The 20,240-nt window shown below is 37.9% G+C and overlaps 1 protein-coding gene across 1 annotated transcript in view; it reads left to right on the top strand.

Annotated features, from left to right (window-relative positions):
- LOC139762523 (uncharacterized) overlaps positions 1-20,240 on the top strand; it is a 414,664-nt gene that overhangs the window by 324,748 nt on the left and 69,676 nt on the right. Inside the window, exon 4 of the mRNA XM_071687516.1 lies at positions 16,509-16,703. Coding sequence (XP_071543617.1) covers positions 16,509-16,703 — 195 coding nt within the window. The remainder of the gene's footprint in view (positions 1-16,508; positions 16,704-20,240) is intronic.

Below are 20,240 nucleotides of genomic sequence, written 5' to 3'. Positions count from 1 at the left end.
AATCACCTTCAGATTCTGCCCCATTTCGTCACCTTCTACTATGTGTAAAGTTACGGAAAGTAAAATACTTTCTTTTCTATTCTAAGCCTCATATACATATTATATATCATTATATTTTCTCATACATTGTCGCTGCTGTGGTTTCGGTGCATTATTAAATGACAGCTAGGGACTTGAGTGTGAACGAATGTGGCCTTTCTTGTCTTTTCCTTGCGCTACCTCGCGCACATGAGGGGGAGGGGGTTGTTATTTCATGTGTGGCGGGGTGGCGATGGAAATGAATAAAGGCAGACAGTATGAATTATGTACATGATATGTATATGCCAGTGTGTGTATATATATGTGTACATTGAGATGTATAGGTATGTATATTTGCGTGTGGACGTGTATGTATATACATGTGTATATACATAAATATATATATATATATATATATATATATATATATATATATATATATATATATATATATATATATATATATATATATATATATATATATATATATATATATATATATATATATATATATATATATATATATACATATATATATATATATATATATATATATATATATATATATATATATATATATATATATATATATATATATATATATATATATATATATATATATATATATATATATATATATATATATGTATATATATATATATATATATATATATATATATATATATATATATATATATATATATATATATATATATATATATATATATATATATATATATATGTTTTGGTCCAGGTGGTGTGCAAAGTGACATGGTTAGGGAAAATGATTTGGTAAACAGAGAAGAGGTAGTAAAAGCTTTGCGGAATATGAAAGCCGGAAAGGCAGCAGGTTTGGATGGTATTGCAGTGGTATTTATTAAAAAAGGGGGTGACTGTATTGTTGACTAGTTGGTAAGGTTATTTAATGTATGTATGACTCATGGTGAGGTGCCTGAGGATTGGCGGAATGCGTGCATAGTGCCATTGTACAAAGGCAAAGAGGATAAGAGTGAGTGCTCAAATTACAGAGGTATAAGTTTGTTGAGTATTCCTGGTAAATTATATATATATATATATATATATATATATATATATATATATATATATATATATATATATATATATATATATATATATGAATCAGCGCTGGTGGCTGATTCATGTGAGAAACTGCAGAAGCTGGTGACTGAGTTTGGTAAAGTGTGTGGAAGAAGAAAGTTAAGAGTAAATGTGAATAAGAGCAAGGTTATTAGGTACAGTAGGGTTGAGGGTCAAGTCAATTCGGAGGTGAGTTTGAATGGAGAAAAACTGGAGGAAGTGAAGTGTTTTAGATATCTGGGAGTGGATCTGTCAGCGGATGGAACCATGGAAGCGGAAGTGGATCATAGGGTGGGGGAGGGGGCGAAAATTTTGGGAGCCTTGAAAAATGTGTGGAAGTCGAGAACATTATCTCGGAAAGCAAAAATGGGTATGTTTGAAGGAATAGTGGTTCCAACAATGTTGTATGGTTGCGAGGCGTGGGCTATGGATAGAGTTGTGCGCAGGAGGATGGATGTGCTGGAAATGAGATGTTTGAGGACAATGTGTGGTGTGAGGTGGTTTGATCGAGTAAGTAACGTAAGGGTAAGAGAGATGTGTGGAAATAAAAAGAGCGTGGTTGAGAGAGCAGAAGAGGGTGTTTTGAAATGGTTTGGGCACATGGAGAGAATGAGTGAGGAAAGATTGACCAAGAGGATATATGTGTCGGAGGTGGAGGGAACGAGGAGAAGAGGGAGACCAAATTGGAGGTGGAAAGATGGAGTGAAAAAGATTTTGTGTGATCGGGGCCTGAACATGCAGGAGGGTGAAAGGAGGGCAAGGAATAGAGTGAATTGGAGCGATGTGGTATACAGGGGTTGACGTGCTGTCAGTGGAGTGAATCAAGGCATGTGAAGCGTCTGGGGTAAACCATGGAAAGCTGTGTAGGTATGTATATTTGCGTGTGTGGACGTGTGTATGTGCATGTGTATGGGGGGGGGGCATTTCTTTCGTCTGTTTCCTTGCGCTACCTCGCAAACGCGGGAGACAGCGACAAAGTATAAAAAAAAAAAAAAAAAAAAAATATATATATATATATATATATATATATGTATATATATATATATATATATATATATATATATATATATATATATATATATATATATATATATATATATATATATATATTTATCCCCGGGGATAGGGGATTAAGAATACTTCCCACGTATTCCCTGCGTGTCGTAGAAAGCGACTAAAAGGGGAGTGACCGGGGGGGCTGGAAATCCTCCCCTCTCGTTTTTTTTTTTTTAATTTTCCAAAAGAAGGAACAGAGGGGGCTAGGTGAGGATATTCCAAAAAAGGCCCAGTCCTCTGTTCTTAATGCTACCTAGCTAACGCGGGAAATGGCGAATAGTTTAAAAGAAAAAGAAAAAAAGAATATATATATATATATATATATATATATATATATATATATATATATACTGACAGCACGTCAACCCCGGTATACCACATCGCTTCAATTCACTCTATTCTTTGCCCTCCTTTCACCCTCCTGCATGTTCAGGCCCCGATCACACAAAATCTTTTTCACTCCATCTTTCCACCTCCAATTTGGTCTCCCTCTTCTCCTCGTGCCCTCCACCTCCGACACATATATCCTCTTGGTCAATCTTTCCTCACTCATTCTCTCCATGTGACCAAACCATTTCAAAACACCCTCTTCTGCTCTCTCAACCACGCTCTTTTTATTTCCACACATCTCTCTTACCCTTACGTTACTCACTCGATCAAACCACCTCACACCACACATTGTCCCCAAACATCTCATTTCCAGCACATCCATCATCCTGCGCACAACTCTATCCATTGTACACGCCTTGCAACCATACAACATTGTTGGAACCACTATTCCTTCAAACATACCCATTTTTGCTTTCCGAGATAATGTTCTCGACTTCCACACATTCTTCAAGGCTCCCAGAATTTTCGCCCCCTCCCCCACCCTATGATCCACTTCCGCTTCCATGGTTCCATCCGCTGCCAGATCCACTCCCAGATATCTAAAACACTTCACTTCCTCCAGTTTTTCTCCATTCAAACTTACCTCCCAATTGAATTGACCTTCAACCCTACTGTACCTAATAACCTTGCTCTTATTCACATTTACTCTTAACTTTCTTCTTTCACACACTTTACCAAACTCAGTCACCAGCTTCTGCAGTTTCTCACATGAATCAGCCACCAGCGCTGTATCATCAGCGAACAACAACTGACTCACTTCCCAAGGTCTCTCATCCCCAACAGACTTCATACTTGCCCCTCTTTCCAAAACTCTTGCATTCACCTCCCTAACAACCCCATCCATAAACAAATTAAACAACCATGGAGACATCACACACCCCTGCCGCAAACCTACATTCACTGAGAACCAATCACTTTCCTCTCTTCCTACACGTACACATGCCTTACATCCTCGATAAAAACTTTTCACTGCTTCTAACAACTTGCCTCCCAGACCATATATTCTTAATATCTTCCACAGAGCATCTCTATCAACTCTATCATATGCCTTCTCCAGATCCATAAATGCTACATTCAAATCCATTTGCTTTTCTAAGTATTTCTCACATACATTCTTCAAAGCAAACACCTGATCCACACATCCTCTACCACTTCTGAAACCACACTGCTCTTCCCCAATCTGATGCTCTGTACATGCCTTCACCCTCTCAATCAATATCCTCCCATATAATTTGCCAGGAGCTCTCAATCAAACTTATACCTCTTGTAATTTGAGCACTCACTCTTATTCCCCTTTGCCTTGTACAATGGCACTATGCAAGCATTCCGCCATTCCTCAGGCACTCCCATGAGTCGTACATAATTAAATAACCTTACCAACCAGTCAACAATACAGTCCACCCCTTTTTAATAAATTCCCTGCAATACCATCCAAACCTGCTGGCCTTAGCGGCTTCATCTCCGCATAGCTTTACTACCTTCTTCTCAGTTTACCAAATAATTTTCCCTAACCCTCTCACTTGCACACCACCTCGAGAAAAAAAAAGATCACTCGAGAAAAAAAACAAAAAAAAAAACGAAACGAAAGATTGACGAAAAGAAGACGAAAAAAAGAATCGAAAAAACTCGACAACCAAACAACCCTATATCTGCTACTCCTGTTCCATCAGACACATTCAACAAACCTTCAAAATACTCATTCCATCTCCTCTCTACATCACCACTACTTGTTATCAACCTCCCCATTTACGCCCTTCACTGAATTCGATTTGCTTCCCTTGTCTTACGCACCCTATTTACCTCCTTCAAGAACATCTTTTTATTCTCCCTAAAATTACTGATAGTCTCTCACCCCAACTGCTCATGTTTATATATATATATATATATATATATATATGTATACTATATATATATATATATATATAATATATATATAATATAATATATATATAAATAATATATATAATATATATATAAATAAGATATAGTATATAATATATATATATATATATATATTATACAAATAGTATAAATATATATATATAGTATTATATATATAATTTAATAATATATAGATATATATATATATATATATATATCTATATAAATATCTATATATCTATATATACAAACTATATTATTATATAATATATATATATATATATATATATATATATAAATATATATTATATATAGATCTATATTATAATATATATATATATATATATATAAATATATATATATATTATATAAAATAACTATATATAGTATATATATAAATAGTATTATATATATATGTTGTATAATATATATTTGTATATATATATATGTTTTATATAATCTATATTTTGTATTATATATATTTATTATATATATATATATAAATATATATATATATATATATATAAATAATATATATATATTTTTGTATTGTTTGAGCGGCGTGGGCTATGGATAGAGTTGTGGCGCAGAGGATGAATGTTGCTGGAGATGAGATGTTTTGAGGACAATGTGTGGTGTGAGGTGGTTTGAATCGAGTGAGTAACATAAGGGAAAGAGTAGAGTGTGGAATAAAAAGAGCGTGGTTTGAGAGAGGAAAGAGGGTTTTTGAAGTGGTTCGGGCACATGGTAGAGATGAGTGAGGAAAGATTGACAAGAGGATAATGTGTCGGAGGTGGAGGGAGCAAGAGAAGAGGTAGACCAAATTGAGGTGGAAAGATGGAGTGAAAAAGATTTTGTGTGATCAGGGCCTGAACATGCAGGAGTGAAATGTGGCAAGAATAGAGTGAATTGGAAGAGAGCGATGTGGTATAAACCCGGGGTTGAACGCGCTGTCAGTGGATTGAAATCAAGGCCATGTGAAGCGCTGGGTAAACCATGGAAAGCTGTGTATGTATGTAATATTTTGCCGTGTGTGGACGTAAGTATATTACCTGAGTATGGGGGTGGGTTGGCCATTTCTTTCGTCTGTTTTCTTGACGCGCTACCGCGCAAAACGCGGGAGACAGCGACAAAAAAAAAAAAAAAAAAAAAAAAATATATATTATATATAATATATGTATATATATATAATATAATATTAATATATATATGTAGATAGATAGATAGATGGATAAGAAATATAGATATACGTGATGTTTTTATTTCGAGGATGGAAGGCATGTGTGATGTATGAAGGACTGGCGGAATGGTTGTATAGTTCATTGTAACAAAGACAAAGGTGATAAGAGCGAGTGCTCAGAAACTGAGGTATAAGTATGTTGAGTATACGAAAATTATATGAGAGGGTATTGATTGAGAGGGCGAAGGCATGTACAGAGCATCAGACTGGGGAAGACAGTGTGGTTTCAGAAGTGGTAAGAGGATGTTGTGGATTATTCGTTTGCTTTGAAGAAATGATATTGATAAATACTTAGAAAAGAAAATGGATTTGTATGTAACATCTATGGATCTGGAGACGGCATATGATAAAGTTGATAAGAGGGATGCTCTGTGTTAAGTATTTAATAATATATGGAGTGAGCGGTAATTTGTTAGAAGCAGTGAAAAGTTTCATCGAGGATGAAAGTGCATGTGTACGTGAAGAAAGTAGATTGGTTCTAGTGAATAATTGGGGTTTGCGGCTGGAGTGCTGATGTCACCATGGTTGTTTAATGTGTTTATAGGATGGGTTGTTAGGAGTGCAAAGGGGAAGAAAGGGGAAACCAAATTGGGGGTGGAAAGATGGAGTGAAAAAGATTTGTTGATCAGGGCCTGAACATGCAGGAGGGTGAAAGGAGGGCAAGGGAAAAGAGTGAAATTTGGGGCGATGTGGGATACCGGGGTTGACGTGGGTGTCAGTGATTGAATTTAAGCATGGAAGCGTCTGGGGTAAACAATGGAAACTTTGTGGGGCCTGGAAGCTGAAACGGGTTGTGGTTTCGGTGCATTAAAAGATGACTGTATTGTTGACTAGTTGGTAAGGTTATTTAATGTATGTATGACTCATGGTGAGGTGCCTGAGGATTGGCGGAATGCGTGCATAGTGCCATTGTACAAAGGCAAAGAGGATAAGAGTGAGTGCTCAAATTACAGAGGTATAAGTTTGTTGAGTATTCCTGGTAAATTATATATATATATATATATATATATATATATATATATATATATATATATATATATATATATATATATATATATATATATATATATATATATATATATATATATATATATATATATATATGAATCAGCGCTGGTGGCTGATTCATGTGAGAAACTGCAGAAGCTGGTGACTGAGTTTGGTAAAGTGTGTGGAAGAAGAAAGTTAAGAGTAAATGTGAATAAGAGCAAGGTTATTAGGTACAGTAGGGTTGAGGGTCAAGTCAATTCGGAGGTGAGTTTGAATGGAGAAAAACTGGAGGAAGTGAAGTGTTTTAGATATCTGGGAGTGGATCTGTCAGCGGATGGAACCATGGAAGCGGAAGTGGATCATAGGGTGGGGGAGGGGGCGAAAATTTTGGGAGCCTTGAAAAATGTGTGGAAGTCGAGAACATTATCTCGGAAAGCAAAAATGGGTATGTTTGAAGGAATAGTGGTTCCAACAATGTTGTATGGTTGCGAGGCGTGGGCTATGGATAGAGTTGTGCGCAGGAGGATGGATGTGCTGGAAATGAGATGTTTGAGGACAATGTGTGGTGTGAGGTGGTTTGATCGAGTAAGTAACGTAAGGGTAAGAGAGATGTGTGGAAATAAAAAGAGCGTGGTTGAGAGAGCAGAAGAGGGTGTTTTGAAATGGTTTGGGCACATGGAGAGAATGAGTGAGGAAAGATTGACCAAGAGGATATATGTGTCGGAGGTGGAGGGAACGAGGAGAAGAGGGAGACCAAATTGGAGGTGGAAAGATGGAGTGAAAAAGATTTTGTGTGATCGGGGCCTGAACATGCAGGAGGGTGAAAGGAGGGCAAGGAATAGAGTGAATTGGAGCGATGTGGTTACAGGGGTTGACGTGCTGTCAGTGGAGTGAATCAAGGCATGTGAAGCGTCTGGGGTAAACCATGGAAAGCTGTGTAGGTATGTATATTTGCGTGTGTGGACGTGTGTATGTGCATGTGTAGGGGGGGGGGGCATTTCTTTCGTCTGTTTCCTTGCGCTACCTCGCAAACGCGGGAGACAGCGACAAAGTATAAAAAAAAAAAAAAAAAAAAAAATATATATATATATATATATATATGTATATATATATATATATATATATATATATATATATATATATATATATATATATATATATATATATATATATATATATATATATATATATATATATATATATATTTATCCCCGGGGATAGGGGATTAAGAATACTTCCCACGTATTCCCTGCGTGTCGTAGAAAGCGACTAAAAGGGGAGTGAGCGGGGGGGCTGGAAATCCTCCCCTCTCGTTTTTTTTTTTTTAATTTTCCAAAAGAAGGAACAGAGGGGGCTAGGTGAGGATATTCCAAAAAAGGCCCAGTCCTCTGTTCTTAATGCTACCTAGCTAACGCGGGAAATGGCGAATAGTTTAAAAGAAAAAGAAAAAAAGAATATATATATATATATATATATATATATATATATATATATATATATATATATATATATATATATATATATATATATATATATATATATATACTGACAGCACGTCAACCCCGGTATACCACATCGCTTCAATTCACTCTATTCTTTGCCCTCCTTTCACCCTCCTGCATGTTCAGGCCCCGATCACACAAAATCTTTTTCACTCCATCTTTCCACCTCCAATTTGGTCTCCCTCTTCTCCTCGTGCCCTCCACCTCCGACACATATATCCTCTTGGTCAATCTTTCCTCACTCATTCTCTCCATGTGACCAAACCATTTCAAAACACCCTCTTCTGCTCTCTCAACCACGCTCTTTTTATTTCCACACATCTCTCTTACCCTTACGTTACTCACTCGATCAAACCACCTCACACCACACATTGTCCCCAAACATCTCATTTCCAGCACATCCATCATCCTGCGCACAACTCTATCCATTGTACACGCCTTGCAACCATACAACATTGTTGGAACCACTATTCCTTCAAACATACCCATTTTTGCTTTCCGAGATAATGTTCTCGACTTCCACACATTCTTCAAGGCTCCCAGAATTTTCGCCCCCTCCCCCACCCTATGATCCACTTCCGCTTCCATGGTTCCATCCGCTGCCAGATCCACTCCCAGATATCTAAAACACTTCACTTCCTCCAGTTTTTCTCCATTCAAACTTACCTCCCAATTGAATTGACCTTCAACCCTACTGTACCTAATAACCTTGCTCTTATTCACATTTACTCTTAACTTTCTTCTTTCACACACTTTACCAAACTCAGTCACCAGCTTCTGCAGTTTCTCACATGAATCAGCCACCAGCGCTGTATCATCAGCGAACAACAACTGACTCACTTCCCAAGGTCTCTCATCCCCAACAGACTTCATACTTGCCCCTCTTTCCAAAACTCTTGCATTCACCTCCCTAACAACCCCATCCATAAACAAATTAAACAACCATGGAGACATCACACACCCCTGCCGCAAACCTACATTCACTGAGAACCAATCACTTTCCTCTCTTCCTACACGTACACATGCCTTACATCCTCGATAAAAACTTTTCACTGCTTCTAACAACTTGCCTCCCACACCATATATTCTTAATATCTTCCACAGAGCATCTCTATCAACTCTATCATATGCCTTCTCCAGATCCATAAATGCTACATTCAAATCCATTTGCTTTTCTAAGTATTTCTCACATACATTCTTCAAAGCAAACACCTGATCCACACATCCTCTACCACTTCTGAAACCACACTGCTCTTCCCCAATCTGATGCTCTGTACATGCCTTCACCCTCTCAATCAATATCCTCCCATATAATTTGCCAGGAATACTCAACAAACTTATACCTCTGTAATTTGAGCACTCACTCTTATCCCCTGTGCCTTTGTACAATGGCACTATGCACGCATTCCGCCAATCCTCAGGCACCTCACCATGAATCATACATACATTAAATAACCTTACCAACCAGTCAACAATACAGTCACCCCCTTTTTTAATAAATTCCACTGGAATCATTATATATATATATATATATGTTTTATATATATATATATATATATATATACATATATATATATATATATATATATATATATATATATATATATATATATATATATATATATATATATATATATATGTATTCCTATGATTCTACGTGTAAAATGAGACACGATAAGTTCCCAAGTGCACTTTCGTGTAATAATCACATCATCAGGGGAGACAATGTGATTGCCCAAAACCAAATGGCGTCCTAGCTTCGTCTCTTCGATGTATATCAACTGAATGTTATATTTCTCTCTTGTGTCTCCCATGATGATGTGATTATTACACGGAAGTGCACTTGGGAACTTATCCTGTTTATTTTTCCCCGTGGACTCATAGGAATATCTTGATCACGCGTAAAACTGTAATATATATATATATATATATATATATATATATATATATATATATATATATATATATATTTTTTTTTTTTTTTTTTTTTTATACTTTGTCGCTGTCTCCCGCGTTTGCGAGGTAGCGGAAGGAAACAGACGAAAGAAATGGCCCAACCCCCCCCATACACATGTACATACACACGTCCACACACACAAATATACATACCTACACAGCTTTCCATGGTTTACCCCGGACGCTTCACATGCCTTGATTCAATCCACTGACAGCACGTCAACCCCTGTATACCACATCGCTCCAATTCACTCTATTCCTTGCCCTCCTTTCACCCTCCTGCATGTTCAGGCCCCGATCACACAAAATCTTTTTCACTCCATCTTTCCACCTCCAATTTGGTCTCCCTCTTCTCCTCGTTCCCTCCACCTCCGACACATATATCCTCTTGGTCAATCTTTCCTCACTCATTCTCTCCATGTGCCCAAACCATTTTAAAACACCCTCTTCTGCTCTCTCAACCACGCTCTTTTTATTTCCACACATCTCTCTTACCCTTACGTTACTTACTCGATCAAACCACCTCACACCACACATTGTCCTCAAACATCTCATTTCCAGCACATCCATCCTCCTGCGCACAACTCTATCCATAGCCCACGCCTCGCAACCATACAACATTGTTGGAACTACTATTCCTTCAAACATACCCATTTTTGCTTTCCGGGATAATGTTCTCGACTTCCACACATTTTTCAAGGCTCCCAAAATTTTCGCCCCCTCCCCCACCCTATGATCCACTTCCGCTTCCATGGTTCCATCCGCTGACAGATCCACTCCCAGATATCTAAAACACTTCACTTCCTCCAGTTTTTCACCATTCAAACTCACCTCCCAATTGACTTGACCCTCAACCCTACTGTACCTAATAACCTTGCTCTTATTCACATTTACTCTTAACTTTCTTCTTCCACACACTTTACCAAACTCCGTCACCAGCTTCTGCAGTTTCTCACATGAATCCGCCACCAGCGCTGTATCATCAGCGAACAACAACTGTCTCACTTCCCAAGCTCTCTCATCCCCAACAGACTTCATACTTGCCCCTCTTTCCAAAACTCTTGCATTTACCTCCCTAACAACCCCATCCATAAACAAATTAAACAACCATGGAGACATCACACACCCCTGCCGCAAACCTACATTCACTGAGAACCAATCACTTTCCTCTCTTCCTACACGTACACATGCCTTACATCCTCGATAAAAACTTTTCACTGCTTCTAACAACTTGCCTCCCACACCATATATTCTTAATACCTTCCACAGAGCATCTCTATCAACTCTATCATATGCCTTCTCCAGATCCATAAATGCTACATACAAATCCATTTGCTTTTCTAAGTATTTCTCACATACATTCTTCAAAGCAAACACCTGATCCACACATCCTCTACCACTTCTGAAACCACACTGCTCTTCCCCAATCTGATGCTCTGTACATGCCTTCACCCTTTCAATCAATACCCTCCCATATAATTTACCAGGAATACTCAACAAACTTATACCTCTGTAATTTGAGCACTCACTCTTATCCCCTTTGCCCTTGTACAATGGCACTATGCACGCATTCCGCCAATCCTCAGGCACCTCACCATGAGTCATACATACATTAAATAACCTTACCAACCAGTCAACAATACAGTCACCCCCTTTTTTAATAAATTCCACTGCAATACCATCCAAACCTGCTGCCTTGCCGGCTTTCATCTTCCGCAAAGCTTTTACTACCTCTTCTCTGTTTACCAAATCATTTTCCCTAACCCTCTCACTTTGCACACCACCTCGACCCAAACACCCTATATCTGCTACTCTGTCATCAGACACATTCAACAAACCTTCAAAATACTCATTCCATCTCCCTCTCACATCACCACTACTTGTTATCACCTCCCCATTTACGCCCTTCACTGAAGTTCCGATTTGCTCCCTTGTCTTACGCACCCTATTTACCTCCTTCCAGAACATCTTTTTATTCTCCCTAAAATTTACTGATAGTCTCTCACCCCAACTCTCATTTATATATATATATATATATATATATATATATGTATATATATATATATATATATATATATATATATATATATATATATATATATATATATATATATATATATATATATATATATATATATATATATATATATATATATATATATATATATATATATATATATATATATATATATATATATATATATATATATATATATATATATATATATATATATATATATATCTATATATATATCTATATATCTATATATACAACATATATATATATATATATATATATATATATATATATATATATATATATATATATATATATATATATATATATATATATATATATATATATATATATATATATATATATATATATATATATATATATATATATATATATATATATATATATGTTGTATATATATATATGTTGTATATATATATATATGTTGTATATATATATATATATATATATATATATATATATATATATATATATATATATATATATATATATATATGTTGTATGGTTGCGAGGCGTGGGCTATGGATAGAGTTGTGCGCAGGAGGATGAATGTGCTGGAGATGAGATGTTTGAGGACAATGTGTGGTGTGAGGTGGTTTGATCGAGTGAGTAACGTAAGGGTAAGAGAGATGTGTGGAAATAAAAAGAGCGTGGTTGAGAGAGGAGAAGAGGGTGTTTTGAAGTGGTTCGGGCACATGTAGAGGATGAGTGAGGAAAGATTGACCAAGAGGATATATGTGTCGGAGGTGGAGGGAGCAAGGAGAAGAGGGAGACCAAATTGGAGGTGGAAAGATGGAGTGAAAAAGATTTTGTGTGATCAGGGCCTGAACATGCAGGAGGGTGAAAGGAGGGCAAGGAATAGAGTGAATTGGAGCGATGTGGTATACCGGGGTTGACGCGCTGTCAGTGGATTGAATCAAGGCATGTGAAGCGTCTGGGGTAAACCATGGAAAGCTGTGTAGGTATGTATATTTGCGTGTGTGGACGTATGTATATACATGTGTATGGGGGTGGGTTGGGCCATTTCTTTCGTCTGTTTTCTTGCGCTACCTCGCAAACGCGGGAGACAGCGACAAAAAAAAAAAAAAAAAAAAAAAAATATATATATATATATATATATATATATATATATATATATATATATATATATATATATGTAGATAGATAGATAGATGGATAGATAGATAGATATCGATGTTTTTATCGAGGATGGAAGGCATGTGTGAGTGTAGGAAGGACTGGCGGAATGGTTGTATAGTGTCATTGTACAAAGACAAAGGTGATAAGAGAGAGTGCTCAGAATACTGAGGTATAAGTATGTTGAGTATTACTGAGAAATTATATGAGAGGGTATTGATTGAGAGGGCGAAGGCATGTACAGAGCATCAGACTGGGGAAGAGCAGTGTGGTTTCAGAAGTGGTAGAGGATGTGTGGATTATTCGTTTGCTTTGAAGAATGTATGTGAGAAATACTTAGAAAAGAAAATGGATTTGTATGTAACATCTATGGATCTGGAGAAGGCATATGATAAAGTTGATAGGGATGCTCTGTGTAAAGTATTAATAATATATGGTGTGAGAGGTAAGTTGTTAGAAGCAGTGAAAAGTTTTCATCGAGGATGTAAGGCATGTGTACGTGAAGAAAGTGATTGGTTCTTAGTGAATATTGGTTTGCGGCTGGAGTGCGTGATGTCTCCATGGTTGTTTAATGTGTTTATGGATGGGGTTGTTAGGGAGGTGAATGCAAGTGTCTTGGAAAGAGGGGAAAGTATGCAGCCTATTGTGGATGAGAGAGCTTGGGAAGTGAGTCGGTTGTTGTTTGCTGATGTTAGAGCGCTGGTGGCTGATCCGGGTGAGACACCGCAGAAGCTTGTGACTGAGTTTTGTAAAGTGTGCGAAAGAAGAAAGCTAAGAGTAAATGTGAATAAGAGTAAGGTTATTAGGTTTAGTAGGGTTAAGGGACAAGTCAACTGAGAGGTAAGTTTGAATGGAGAAAAACTGGAGGAAGTGAAGTGTTTTAGATATTTGGGAGTGGATTTGGCAGCGGATGGAATCATGGAAGCGGAAGTGAATCATAGGGTGGGGGAGGGGGCGAAAGTTCTGGAATTTTTGAAAAATGTGTGGAAGTCGAGAACTTTATCTTGGAAAGCAAAATTGGGTATGTTTGATGGAATAGTGGTTCCAACAATGTTATACGGTTGCGAGACGTGGGCTATAGATAAAATTGTTCGGAGGAGGGTGGATGTGCTGGAAATGAAATGTTTGAGGACAATATGTGGTGTGAGATGGTTTGATCGAATAAGTAATGAAACGGTCAGAGGGGTGTGTGGTAATAAAACAAGTGTGGTTTAGAGAGCAGAAGACCGTGTTTTGAAATGGTTTGTCACATGGAGAGAATGAGTGAGGAAAAGTTGACTAAGAGGATATATGTGTCAGAGGTGGAGGGAACGAGGAGAAGTGGGACACCAAATTGGAGGTGGAAAGATGGAGTGAAAAAGATTTTAAGTGATCGGGGCCTGAACATGCAGGAGGGTGAAAGGCGCACAATGAATAGAGCGAATTGGAACGATTTGGTATACCGGGGTCGACGTGAGTCAATGGATTGAACCAGGGCATGTGAAACGTCTGGGGTAAACAATGGAAACTTTTGTGGGGCCTGGAAGCTGAAAGGGAGTTGTGGTTTCGGTGCATTACAGATGACAGCTAGAGACTGAGTGTGAACGAATGTGGCCTTTGTTGTCTTTTCCTGGCGGTACGTCACGCACATGCGGGGGGAGGGGGTTGTCATTTCATATGTGGAGGGGTGGCGACGGGAATGAAAAAGAGGCTACAGAATGAATTATGTACATGTGTATATATGTATATGTCTGTATGTGTATATATATATGTATATGTTGAGATGTATAGGTATGTATATTTGCGTGTGTGGACGTGTATGTATATACAGGTGTATGTGGGTGGGTTGGGCCATTTTTTCGTCTGTTTCCTGCGTACCTCACTAACGCAGGAGACAACGACAAAGTATAATAAAAGAAAATAAAAGATAATGATCTATATATATATATATATATATATATATATATATATATATATATATATATATATATATATATATATATATATATATATATATATATATATATATATATATATATATATATATATATATATATATATATATATATATATATATATATATATATATATATATATATATATATATATATATATATATATATATATATATTTATATATATGTATCCTCCGTCTTATAAACGTACATATAAATTTTTCCACCAGCGGCACTTACAACATGAGTTTATCCGAAAGCAGACAGAGTGCTGAGCATTTTACCTTCCTAAGCCTCACCTTTCTAATTAACCTTGACCTTTGCTGGTTTTTTTAAAAACAGGCTTTAAGTTCCCATTTTTACGAATACGTGGACGTTAATGGCATGATATTTTTTCAGTAGTGGATATAAATTATGTACATGACTGCTTTTGGTTTTGAAATAAATGTTGCTCATATAGTTTATCTTGGACATTGAATTTTTCATCTTGATATTAACCCAGTTCTCAACATAAAAGGATTATATCAAACTGTTGAAAAACGCAGTGATCATATATTCATAGATTATGAATTTTATGTTCTATGTTTAAGAACCTACTTTGATCACACATATCATCAAGATTCAGATGGAAGCATTCGTTCATTCTAAATGTTTCGTTTGCTTTTTCCCTTTGATTTTAGAGTTCCTTCCTCTCACTGCATACACGAAGGCCCTCACATAAAGGATATATCCTTGCAATTGACATGTCTATCGGCTTCAGGAGTTCAGGGCTTCCCTAGATGCTATAGTTAGTTTTAACTCTTATCTTAAACAAGGGTCATACATGCAGTGAGAGAGGGTGTAGGGTCTCCAAATAATCTTGCATAAAACTTTTTCTACTGGTACCTATAACTTTACGCTGACGACCTTATAACCATAGCAGACGATAGGCCTACGGCCCTGACAACCAACCAACCTAATAATATACATCAGTTTCACATCCACTTGTTCGTAATTATTCATTCCATATGGTTTATTTCCGTTCTGTTCTCATTCTGACACGCAGTGACCCGCTAAATCAATTTCACGCTAGATGTATGCGCTTAGGAGAGCAAACCATTATCATTAAGTCCTAAATATAAAGTCTTTGATATTCGTACTAAAATCGAGTATAACTTCCATGGTATAATGCAGCAGATTGTAAAAGGATCCAGTGAGGAGAAAATGAGGCATCAACGCTTGTCCGAGTGTAGAAAACGGCCTCAATTGTAAATGAAATTTCTCTTGCAGTTCCTCCTGGGCCTCCTGTGATCCTGTGGAACGGTCGCTCCGTTGTGGGTGCTCTGGGTCCTCTCGAGGAGGGTCAGAGAACGGAGCTCACCTGTCGCAGCTCGGGCGGCCGTCCCTCGCCCATGCTCACATGGTGGGAGAGAGGGCGACGTTTGTCCCCTCTTTCCGCCAACGCTACTATGGATTCCATTACTGGTAAGGCTGATATTTCCAGTGTGTATCCAATGTTTTAATGCGTCTCTAGTCACCCTCTGTCGGTATATGTGTAGATGTCCCTCTCCTCTTCATATTCAACCACTGACACAGTAAAATGGATGCACTTCTAATAAGAAACAAGAAAATGGACTTTGATTTATGAGAATCATTTCCCAGGTCCTCCAATATGATCACAATTTTGTACATAATCAAGTACATTCCTTTGAATCCACGGGGAAAATGAAACACGATAAGTTCCCAAGTACACTTTCATGTAATAATCACATCATCAGGGGAGACAAAGAAATATAACAATCACTTGATACACAACGAAGAGATGTAGCCAGGTCGCCATTTGGTAAACATGCGATTGGCGTACTAGCTACGTCTCTTCGTTGTATATCAACTGACTCTTATATTTCTCTCTTGTGTCTCCCCTGATGATGTTATTATACAAGAAAGTACACTTGGGAACTTATCGTGTTTCATTTTCCTCGTGGACTCAAAGGAATATATATATATATATATATATATATATATATATATATATATATATATATATATATATATATGTGTGTGTGGAAGTCGAGAACATTATCTCGGAAAGCAAAAATGGGTATGTTTGAAGGAATAGTGGTTCCAACAATGTTGTATGGTTGCGAGGCGTGGGCTATGGATAGAGTTGTGCGCAGGAGGATGGATGTGCTGGAAATGAGATGTTTGAGGACAATGTGTGGTGTGAGGTGGTTTGATCGAGTGAGTAACGTAAGGGTAAGAGAGATGTGTGGAAATAAAAAGAGTGTGGTTGAGAGAGCAGAAGAGGGTGTTTTGAAGTGGTTTGGGCACATGGAGAGAATGAGTGAGGAAAGATTGACCAAGAGGATATATGAGTCGGAGGTGGAGGGAACGAGGAGAAGTGGGAGACCAAATTGGAGGTGGAAAGATGGAGTGAAAAAGATTTTGTGTGATCGGGGCCTGAACATGCAGGAGGGTGAAAGGAGGGCAAGGAATAGAGTGAATTGGATCGATGTGGTATACCGGGGTTGACGTGCTGCCAGTGGATTGAATCAGGGCATGTGAAGCGTCTGGGGTAAACCAAGGAAAGCTGTGTAGGTATGTTTATTTGCGTGTGTGGACGTATGTATATACATGTGTATGCGAGGGGTTGGGCCATTTCTTTCGTCTGTTTCCTTGCGCTACCTCGCAAACGCGGGAGACAGCGACAAAGTATAATAAAAAAAATAGAATAATATATATATATATATATATATATATATATATATATATATATATATATATATATATATATATATATGTATTTTTTTATTTTTTTGCTTTGTCGCTGTCTCCCGCGTTTGCGAGGTAGCGCAAGGAAACAGACGAAAGAAATGGCCCAACCCACCCCCATACACATGTATATACATACATCCACACACGCAAATATACATACCTACACAGCTTTCCATGGTTTACCCCAGACGCTTCACATGCCCTGATTCAATCCACTGGCAGCACGTCAACCCCGGTATACCACATCGATCCAATTCACTCTATTCCTTGCCCTCCTTTCACCCTCCTGCATGTTCAGGCCCCGATCACACAAAATCTTTTTCACTCCATCTTTCCACCTCCAATTTGGTCTCCCACTTCTCCTCGTTCCCTCCACCTCCGACACATATATCCTCTTGGTCAATCTTTCCTCACTCATTCTCTCCATGTGCCCAAGCCATTTCAAAACACCCTCTTCTGCTCTCTCAACCACGCTCTTTTTATTTCCACACATCTCTCTTACCCTTACGTTACTTACTCGATCAAACCACCTCACACCACACATTGTCCTCAAATATCTCATTTCCAGCACATCCATCCTCCTGCGCACAACTCTATCCATAGCCCACGCCTCGCAACCATACAACATTGTTGGAACCACTATTCCTTCAAACATACCCATTTTTGCTTTCCGAGGTAATGTTCTCGACTTCCACACATTCTTCAAGGCTCCCTGGATTTTCGCCCCCTCACCCACCCTATGATCCACTTCCGCTTCCGCGGTTCCATCCGCTGCCAGATCCACTTCCAGATATCTAAAACACTTTACTTCCTCCAGTTTTTCTCCATTCAAACTTACCTCCCAATTGACTTGACCCTCAACCCTACTGTACCTAATAACCTTGCTCTTATTCACATTTACTCTTAACTTTCTTCTTTCACACACTTTACCAAACTCAGTCACCAGCTTCTGCAGTTTCTCACATGAATCAGCCACCAGCGCTGTATCATCAGCGAACAACAACTGACTCACTTCCCAAGCTCTCTCATCCCCAACAGACTTCATACTTGCCCCTCTTTCCAAAACTTTTGCATTCACCTCCCTAAATCCCCATCCATAAACAAATTAAACAACCATGGAGACATCACACACCCCAGCCGCAAACCTACATTCACTGAGAACCAATCACTTTCCTCTCTTCCAACACGTACAAATTCCTTACATCCTCGATAAAAACTTTTCACTGCTTCTAACAACTTGCCTCCCACACCATATATTCTTAATACCTTCCACAGAGCATCTCTATCAACTCTATCATATGCCTTCTCCAGATCCATAAATGCTACATACAAATCCATTTGCTTTTCTAAGTATTTCTCACATACATTCTTCAAAGCAAACACCTGATCCACACATCCTCTACCACTTCTGAAACCACACTGCTCTTCCCCAATCTGATGCTCTGTACATGCCTTCACCCTCTCAAACAATACCCTCCCATATAATTTACCAGGAATACTCAACAAACTTATACCTCTATAATTTGAGCACTCACTCTTATCCCTTGTGCCTTTGTACAATGGCACTATGCACGCATTCCGCCAATCCTCAGGCACCTCACCATGAGTCATACATACATTAAATAACCTTACCAACCAGTCAATAATACAGTCACCCCCTTTTTTAATAAATTCCACTGCAATACCATCCAAACCTGCTGCCTTGCCGGCTTTCATCTTCCGCAAAGATTTTACTACCTCTTCTCTGTTTACCAAATCATTTTCCCTAACCCTCTCACTTTGCTCACCACCTCGACCAAAACACCCTATATCTGCCACTCTATCATCAAACACATTCAACAAACCTTCAAAATACTCACTCCATCTCCTTCTCACATCACCACTACTTGTTATCACCTCCCCATTTGCGCCCTTCACTGAAGTTCCCATTTACTCCCTTGTCTTACGCACTTTATTTACCTCCTTCCAGAACATCTTTTTATTCTCCCTAAAATTTAATGATACTCTCTCACCCCAACTCTCATTTGCCCTCTTTTCCACCTCTTGCACCTTTCTCTTGACCTCCTGTCTCTTTCTTTTATACATCTCCCACTCAATTGCATTTTTTCCCCGCAAAAATCGTCCAGATGCCTCTCTCTTCTCTTTCACTAATAATCTTACTTCTTCATCCCACCACTCACTACCCTTTCCAATCAACGCACCTCCGACTCTTCTCATGCCACAAGCATCTTTTGCGCAATCCATCAC

This window comes from Panulirus ornatus, chromosome 3 (assembly GCF_036320965.1).
Source record: "Panulirus ornatus isolate Po-2019 chromosome 3, ASM3632096v1, whole genome shotgun sequence".
NCBI lineage: Eukaryota > Metazoa > Arthropoda > Malacostraca > Decapoda > Palinuridae > Panulirus > Panulirus ornatus.
Note: the sequence above shows the minus strand (reverse complement) of the source record. Positions and strands in the feature narration are given on the sequence as shown.